The sequence below is a fragment of the Egretta garzetta genome, unplaced genomic scaffold (assembly GCF_000687185.1).
Source record: "Egretta garzetta isolate BGI_Z169 unplaced genomic scaffold, ASM68718v1 scaffold211, whole genome shotgun sequence".
In the NCBI taxonomy this organism is placed as follows: Eukaryota; Metazoa; Chordata; class Aves; order Pelecaniformes; family Ardeidae; genus Egretta; species Egretta garzetta.
In genome coordinates this window covers 186,882-196,125 of record NW_009258673.1, presented here as the reverse complement: position 1 = coordinate 196,125, position 9,244 = coordinate 186,882, and the positions used below count along the sequence as shown (strand labels likewise).

Sequence of the window (9,244 nt, the reverse complement as noted above, 5' to 3'; positions counted from 1 at the left end):
TCCTACTCTCTTCCCTTTGGATCCTCTTTTTATTAAACCTGGCTGTTTTGATGAAATACAGAAAAGAAATGAAGTTACAAGCAGCCTGTTTCCTTGCTTAAACACGAAGCTCTTGTCGGAAGCCTACAACATAGCCTCGCTGTAATTCTGCTACAGACAAAAAGCTTCCAATTTTCAAACAACCCAAGTCAAATACCAGAATAGAATATATAATACCCCCACCATCTCCTGAGGAATTCAACAACCACAGTATAGATAAACCCAGAATTCCACCATTTAATACTGTAGACACCTTCTTCCCAGATCATGATAGTTCCCATATCCACTGACTCAGAGTATTTCTTTACTATTGTTTAACACCAGAAGGCATGAATGCATTTGCAAAATCTGACTGTAAGGTTTAAAAACCATGTGGCCAGTCTACCAGAAGAAAAATTGGCTGCAATGAAAGATCTAAGCTCAAAACACTCTATTAGATGTGCTGTTCTTCCACTTATGTTTTTTAAAGTAGATCTATAGCTGCCCACATGACAGATTAATATTGTTCCACAGTAGTTAGGTGCTTGGCATTACATTTTTGAAGCATCTACAGGCCTTCAGGGCTGAAAGTGTTCACATCTTCAGCAATCTATAATGGTTCCTCTAGAGGCCAGCACTTGCTTCCTAATGAAACATGCCTCCATAAATCAGACTGCAGAAGTGGCACTCCTGTACGTCACCATCTATCTTAGCAGTTTCTCTGAAGGATGTTGGGTAAAGATCATCTCCCGGCATTGCAACCAAGGAAAGGACCATCACAGTTGGCATTGATAAAGCATGTGCTACTTAAATCTGAAGACACACTAAGTCTATGGAAAAAAACACATCCTGCTGGTGTTAGCATGCCTCAGGCAGTGGTAGAAGCTTCAGCAACTCATCTTCAAAAGGCAGAGAGCCAGGGCTCTAGAAACCTGCAAAAATTGGCTAAGCCTGCAGTCTTCTTTTTTTATTTTTTTATTTTTTTTTTAAGTTGAGCATCTTCAAAGTCTACGATTCTAACTGTAGGGCACAGCAGCTGCCACTGCAGATTTGATCCTCTCAGCTTTTGGCAGCTCTCAACTTGAAATTCTAGCAAAAGAATTTTTCAAGTTGCTATTATTGCCTGTCATGGATTTATAAATATTGTGCACTATCTGCTGTGGCATGGCTCTCATGGGACACCAGTGCATGCCAAAAGCATAACAGAATGAAAAACAGTTCCTATTCTTCAAATAAATGCTAATTTTTTTTAACTGTGCTCACATGATGCGTTTGGTGATCAGCTTCAATAGTACAGAATATATATCAGAGGCAAAAAAGCTGATTGTCTTTTCCAGTAGTATTCAGCTGCTACTTTCATTAAGCTTGTTTAATTACATTCCAGATGCTAATTTGCAAGTCGATACCAGAGGGTGCAGGACAGTTTGCCTTTGAATCATTTTTCTGTGATGTGATGGTCTTGAAGCACGCCACTACCCTCCAGTAGCCCTAGCAAGATATTCTGACAATTGGTGCAAAAGAAAGCAGTATTGATCGTGACAGAAAAATATTAATCCTCTACCCATTTTATTAAATTAATCTCCAGGAATTTTAAGTTTATCACCATTTCCATTTCATAGCAAATTTTATGTAAAATATACATGGTGTACTTCAGATTTAATTTGCTTTACTTTCAATAGAAATACCATTTGTTATTTTGTTACTTTTCTGGAGAGAAAAAAACCCAAACACATCTGACTTAAGCAGTAAATATTTTAAGCTGGCAGCCCTAACAGAATATGAGGTGTTTAAGAGTATGGTTCAGCTATGTCACCTCAACCTTTGCTGGCTTAGTTAATAAGATTACTAGATTTTTATTAGGTAACAGAATACCTGGTAAAACAAAGAAAGGGTTAAGGTGCATGCAAGTCTCAAAGATCTAAATATCTATTTCAACAAATTGGTAGGTTGCATTTCTACATGCTTGTTATAACAGTGAATATCTGCTGCCATTTATGGTTGTATATGAAGACAATTTAATTAGGATGACCTTTCTAAATAGGAAAAGTTGGAGATTTACCAATTTTTGGTGCCTTTTTTGGTTGCTCTTACACAAAGAATGACTTAAAACACAAGCTTGAAAACTAGCTGAGAATACGATGAAATTTTTAGTTTCATAGCACAGCTCTTTGACATTTGCATCTTTGAAAGCGGACTATTACGCTGTCGCTGTTGATTCCAAGGATTTGTAGCCCATGTTTTCAGTATGAATAGCACACGTGCCAAGTGCAGTGTCACACAAGTAGAGGCTGGAAAAAAGAGACTCTACAGCAGCATGAGGGTAGATGGAAAAAAAAAAAAAAAAAGCAGAGTCTACCTCTATCCAGTGGTTCTTTCCATCAATCAAGTGTAACACTACTTACAGAAGAAACTTTAGTGCCTATTAAAAATACTCTAATATTTCTGATCGCATTTATAAATATACTAGAGGCCAGAAGGCCAGTGTCTTCAGATATTGCCCAAGACATTGCAGCAACACAGGAATCCTGATCTTACTGCATTTTCATAATTTTGCACACCTACAATTATTTGATATATACTGACAGAAGAGGAGCCAGTTCCAAGAATAACTGGAAAACTGTTTATTACTAACTCTTAAGCAGTTCAACTCCTGGAAAACTTCTCAAAACAAGTTGTTTTGGTTTTTTTACATCAACTGGTATCACACATCACATCTCTTCAGGAGATGTGACAGGGTACGACACATCACTTGAAATTTTAAACTTAATTGATTTTAGAGAGGAACTCAGTGGACTTACAGGATCATCAGCTGAAAATATACTGCAGTCACACCGACATTTGAAGGGGAGGAGATGACCCACAGCAGTTGCAGTACAAAGATGAGGAACATCTCAAGACCTTTTCTGAAGTAAATAAACTTTTTCCTTCTCCACATTATTCAGTGACAGTAAATAGCTGTGAAGCTTTGTTATAGCTGCATTTTAGGCTGAAATGATTGCAACTGCTAGTGTTACAAGTCATATTTTTCATGGGTTCAATTTTCAACTTTGTGTTCAATTCTCAGTGTTTTCTTTATAGTGAAATGATTAATCAATTGGAATGAGAAGGAGCACTCACGGAAAGCCTGAAGAGATTAGTGTGGTTTAAAAGAGGCATTTTACAAAATATGGCCACAGAGAGCCCTTTCATTGTTTTGGTTTTATTTTCACCAATAGTCTGCCTGCTGATAACGAGATTTTTCATTGTTTAGCTTAGCAGGCACTGAACCTGGTGTAACTAAGTGTAAGGACATACTATAGTTAATAGAAAATTAATGTACTGCATGCATACATTCATAAAAAAATAACTGAATAACTTATTCTGATCTTAATTATGACGCTCCAGCTTTTAGCTCTCCTGAATGATTCTCTATAATGAGCAACCAAACATTTTTCCATTTTTATCAAGATCATCAGCAAAACACAAACAACCCACAAGCTTATAAATCTTCTGATAATCAGCTTTTAAGTAGATATTAAACATAGAAGTGCAGTTGCTAGTTCTGAACATACCCAATCAACCGGAAATCTAATTGGTTTCATAGACTACTTGAGCGGGGTTTTATCGCGTTTACAATCACGCGTTCCCTTTTCAAGACAGAGAGAGGGCAGGACTGACTACTGAGGGAGAGAGCAATATTGACTATGCAAGGACTGTTAAATTCCTGAAGTCAACTATGATCAGTAAGTCGCACGTTTTTAAAGCTTTTGCCTACATTCAAATCACACAAATTATTCCATACACAAATTTGCAAGATGTATTTCTTTGAATTTATCCTACCCATCAACTTTTACAGCTTTGCAAGTAAGCTGACATTAGTACATTTTAAGTACAGGGAAACTAGAGCAGATTTAACTTTTTTAAAGCTTCAAACCTCTTAAATTCTTACGATCGTGAGAATTATCAAGGGAAGAAACACTGAGCTTTAAAAAAAAAAATTTCTTACCTCCATGTCCTGTTTGTATTTATCTTCAAATATGGCCATAGCTGCTAATGACCCAGAACCTATGGTAAGAAAATTAGGACACTTATTTATCCAGTGTATTTAGATACAGTATTTTTTTAAAGAATAAGATAACAAATATCATCAGCACAACCAGACCGAAGTCTATCTTAGCTCACTATACACTCTCAAGTGTCTACCCTCTTTAAGTCCAGCACCTAATTTAATCCTAAATTTATAGCTAGTGTACGCAGACTTGTCATGGCCCCCGCTCTGACAGCCTTTTTCTTTTTACTATTTTGAACACTAAGATATGAAAATGAGGTTAGGAAAAGAGAGTTAACTGAATGCCACAGTTTGCAATTCCTACTCCCCCATCTCTCCTGTCCCACTTTTATGCCTGGCCACATTAGAGGGTATGTCACTTAACACCAAGACGCTCCGAATGAATAGATTGCTTTAACGAGCTGCCCTGGCACAGTCACCTTTACGCATGGGGATGAGTAAACTAGCAATGGTAATAGGGTAGCTGCCTGCTGCCATCAGGTTATTTCCCCTATCTACTTTAAAACAGTTTATTATGCATTTACTTTGTGCCATTATTTTTACATTGAACAATAACAGCTGAATAGACAAAATGACAGATATGAAAACACGAGTTTAACATTACTTCTCTTAAAGGATGCAGTGCAAGCGTAGTAATGGAGCAGAAACCATCTCTACCCAAAGCGCTGTAACTGGTATAAATGTGCTTTCTGTAAATTAACATGAAAAGCAGTATGATACGATTTTAAACTGGAAACTTGCATTGTTCAGAAAGAGTGAGCCTTCAGGAAGATATCTTGTCTGTCTGTGGCTCTCACCATATTTCAGAGCACGCTACTTTTGGGGAGTGAATAAAGTTACCTGCAATTTTTTACTCCAATTAGAAGATTTTTTGGCAGTTATTACTTTTTAACTTGTTTTGCATACTGCTATCTGTTTAGCTGGGTCACAGAGAAAGCCATATTTTCTATTTAAAATGATTTGTGTATATCGCTTGACCACCTCAATGGTTTAGTGAAAGAAAAAGGCAGCGATTAAACAGTTTCAAATGAGGTGTCCTGCTGATTTTATCAAGTCTGCTGAATGTATAATGAAAAAGGAGAAGCTGACAGTGACACTGTTGAGAAAATACAGACTACCTTATCTGACCATTTAAGGAGACCCAATTATAGATCAAATTTAAAGGGTAGAAACAGCAGATTTACAGACACAAATCAATGAACATGGTAATCCCAATGAATATGACAGATACTCCTGTTACAGAATATTGCTGTGGTTGAGGATCATTACCTTTACAGTACCAAATACATCACATCTAAAAGCAGTAGGACACTCTAAGTGTGTACTTGTATTACAGGCAATGACTATTCATTTACACCTTGGAGCAATACATGACTCCATTTTTTAAATGCTGAAACTGGGAATAAAGAAGATTAAGCAACTAATAGCAGAAATGAACCGCTGACAGAACAGAACAGATCACAAATACAAGGAATTTTACTGATCCTTCAAGCAAGGTCAAAATAAGGTGTGCTCCAAAACAAATACAGGACATGAACCATAAAATAATCCTTCTGGTAGAATGACACAGGAACATTTCTAATGAGGGAAGAAAAAAAGAATCTGAGGTAGGGTCTCAAACTAAGACCACAGTCTTACTACACTCAAATGAAGGCCTACCATAAGCAGAATGGAAGCCTCAAAACTAGAAAACAATCTTACCCTTGGATAAGAGTTCTCTGAAAAAATTAAGAGTATAAAGACTAAAAAATGTGCAAGAAGGAAAGTATAAAAAGTAGTATCTGACAGAAATCACTACATTAAAGCTACTGAGCTAAGAAAAAGTAATCTTAATTTCTTAAAACCAATGAATAAAAATTATCAGTAACGCAAATATTGCAATAATCTCATACATGGCTCAGACTGGATTCACTCCTCCAGCTCCTTTAAGTTCCCAAAAGAACCTATAACCTACGGGCTCAGTAGACTTATAAAGAAGAAAAGGGAGAAAGGCAGGGGGGGAGAAGGGGGGAACCTTATATGTTACATGAAATCCTTCATACGTAAAGAACTGTATCGTTAATTATTTATCTCGCTATATTACCAAGATGCAAATACCAAATTTAATGTCAACGTTAAATAAACGCAGACAGTCCTAGAATGTAAGTTTTCAAAGAGTTGTTGAAAGCCTAAACGTATTTAAACCTACAGGCAGACATTTACATCTAAAAACCACAACCCCAAGGAGGTCCTACCAGAACAGGAAGTAAAGCTGGAAAAGCTTAAAAACTGAGGGGTTTTCTCTACTGCTAATAAATCCTAAACGTAAGTTTTATAAGCTTGCATTTTTAAAGAGTGCCTTCACAAAAGCCTCACAGCACAGCTAAGCATTCTCTGAAAGAACAGATTTTTGTAATCTTAAATAGAATTTTCATTGTGTTTTACTCTGACTGGCACCAGATGTAAACACCATGTTTTTAGAAACACAAATAGATGTATACTTCCCAGTTCCTGCATCAAAACAAATCATCTGCTGTTTGACAACAGCAATATGAACTGTTTTGGAAAACACTAATGACGTGCATATATTCACTTGTAGCACATTAACTAAGAAAACCCCCTCAATCCCCTTATTCGCACTGCAGGTGGGCTGAAACCCCATCACCTGAGCGCCCATGCAGACATGCAGCCAGCCAGCAGCGGGCAGTTACTCGCGAGCACAATTGCAAACTTCTCTATCCAGTTACACCGACTTCCCTCTACTTGTCAAATTCCACACATGATCCAAACAACCCCACAATGTTCCAAGGAGTTCAACCGACTTGTGAAAGCTATGCATTGTAACAGGAGAGCTGGCAGTAAAATCCGCAAACTTAGGTAAACATAGGCAATATGGTTTTCTTATTGCAGTACCTATAAAAGCACAGAAAACTTAGATACGAAGGGTCTATGGAGAACTTGTTTGTATGTGGGGAAACAGCTGTTCTCTTGTCCATGTATTCAGTGCCCACCAATAATTCATTTTTAACAAGCGTGCTTTGCCTTTATGTAGAAACAAGCTTAACAATTCCCAAACATAATGTCTGGAGAAAGATAAAATCCAAACATTGCAAAACACCATCCATTAATTAGGGATAGATGTTCCCACCCCATACACACAGTAACTGATTTAAGTCACTACCAGTTAGGATTCAACATCGCTAAGATGCAGCAGTTCAACCTCAAATCTATTAAAACATTAAGGAAAGCTGTGAGATAACGTGTCGTTAACTGAGCCCAGATTCAAGGTAATACCGAACCAGGTATTTACCTTAGATAACTTTAGTTTGAAACCTTAACACACAACCAATGCAGAAACAAGAACTTTGGTTGGATTTTTTTTTTTCTAAATGTTGGACGTTTACAATTGTTCTGTGTATAAGCAATAGCAGTAATTAAAACAAAGAATAATTGGTAACATCATGTATTTGTATTATATAATATTGAGAAAAAAAACCCTTTCAGCTAGATTTTTCAAAACCACTAACTGCTATGAGCGCTTACACATCAACAACCCTGGAAACCCAATCAAGAAAAAAATGCCATATCAATTCCAAAGAATTTCTTTTGCATACATTTTCAGCAAGCTACATTTTAGAAACAAATATTCAGGAAGTATTAACCTAGCATCTAAATATATAAAAGTATTGATTGCCGAACAAATTATAAAGAACTAAAGAAAGTGAGATGCAGAGCTGTATTCTGAGGCAAATGCTTTTCAGTCTGACAGTTAGCATGAGCCAGGGTAGTTATGAGACCCTAAAAGATTTTCTTTTTTTCTTAAGAAACATTGGTCATTTCATAAGTGTTCACAACTAAGTTATTCAAAAATTTTCTGGACTAAACTGTAATAAACTCACTTTAAAAATCCCATTTGGTCTCCACTTGAGGAGTTGTACCACTTCAGTATTGATTTAAAGTGGAAGATAATTATTGATACATAGCAAAAAATCCAGCCGACAATAATTTCCACCGTGTTTGGCAACTGCAGTAGCTTTTCTAAAAGAGATTAACTGGCTTTTTTTAGCAGAACATTCACTGAAGACAACTTCTTACTGCTAAGCACAGTCCATTTTCATCACCCGAGGACCTGTTTGCTACCTCAGCCTGCCGCACTGGAGGATGCACAGAGCCTTGAGAGAGTAACATTTAGCACTTCCTAATCCATCAGTGTCAGGGCTCCCTGACAGGGCATTTATTCACACGCACTCATTGTTATTCAATTTGCTGTTCATCCTAGGTAAAGATTCGGTGATCTCCACAGCCCCATCGATCGGGATCATTTTTCACCCTGGTTCCTGGCTGAGGGGCTGAGTCTCAGCAGTGGTAGTGCTTGCGCTGCAGGACAACATTGCCAATGCATGAAGAGCTGATTTATGAATATGAAGCAACACTGGTACCAGGGGACTAGCTTTAGCCACTAACTGGAACATCCTTACTGTTTCCGAAAGCTGAACTACAGACTTCAAGTGCTTTAATTTTATACATGCATTTCATTATAAGTCTTGGCCAGAAGCTTTCCTAGACAAGCCGAGCAATCAGACAATCTTGCATCGTTTGCTGAAATCCAATTTTGTCCTTTGTCAGCATAAACAGTTTAATTTGATGTTTTCACTCCTGAGTAAGCACTGAGTATCTTTTAAATCTCCCTTGCAAGGGAGGACACCGCTCTGTCCACCTACAAACACACTCCAGCTAAATAAAAACACACTCTGGCACATTAAAACAAACAAAACCCCAACACCTCAACCACCTTTCCTATTTAATACCAAATTTCCAGAAATTAGCTGGCCAAACAATACCTATCCCTAAACTGCTCTTAGAACATTTGGAAAAATAATAAACAATAGATTAGTCTAAGTAAGATCAAAATACAATTCCAACTACTACCTCCGATTTGACCTTCAATAGGTTTCTGCTGTCTCAGTCCTATCTTTCATTTATATGCACATGCAGATCTTTTTACTAAGATACATCTTGGTTGTTGGAGAAAGTATCAGTGTAGCAGGTGTAGAAAGGTAAAGGATATTTGTGCTGAGAAGGGCTTTGTTTGACAGCATGGACAAAAGTAACGCGTAATCACCAGACAGACCTGGTACAGCTGACAGCAAATCAAAGTTTAAGCCACAATGAACTTAATCCATTGATATTCTACTTCCT

The 9,244-nt window shown here is 37.3% G+C and overlaps 1 protein-coding gene across 2 annotated transcripts in view; it reads right to left on the bottom strand.

Moving 5' to 3' along the window:
* The window catches only part of PSMB7 (proteasome 20S subunit beta 7), a 26,327-nt gene that overhangs the window by 12,639 nt on the left and 4,444 nt on the right, over window positions 1-9,244 (bottom strand). The window contains exons 4-5 of one of the 2 annotated variants that reach the window (XM_035888590.1): window positions 4,004-4,062; window positions 1,742-2,322 (exon numbers count right to left, since the gene is read on the bottom strand). In XM_035888590.1, coding sequence (XP_035744483.1) covers window positions 2,122-2,322; window positions 4,004-4,062 — 260 coding nt within the window. In that variant the 3' untranslated portion in view covers window positions 1,742-2,121. Of the gene's footprint in view, window positions 1-1,741; window positions 2,323-4,003; window positions 4,063-9,244 lie in introns of those variants that run through there. The other variant, XM_009648843.2, reaches the window with a different exon arrangement.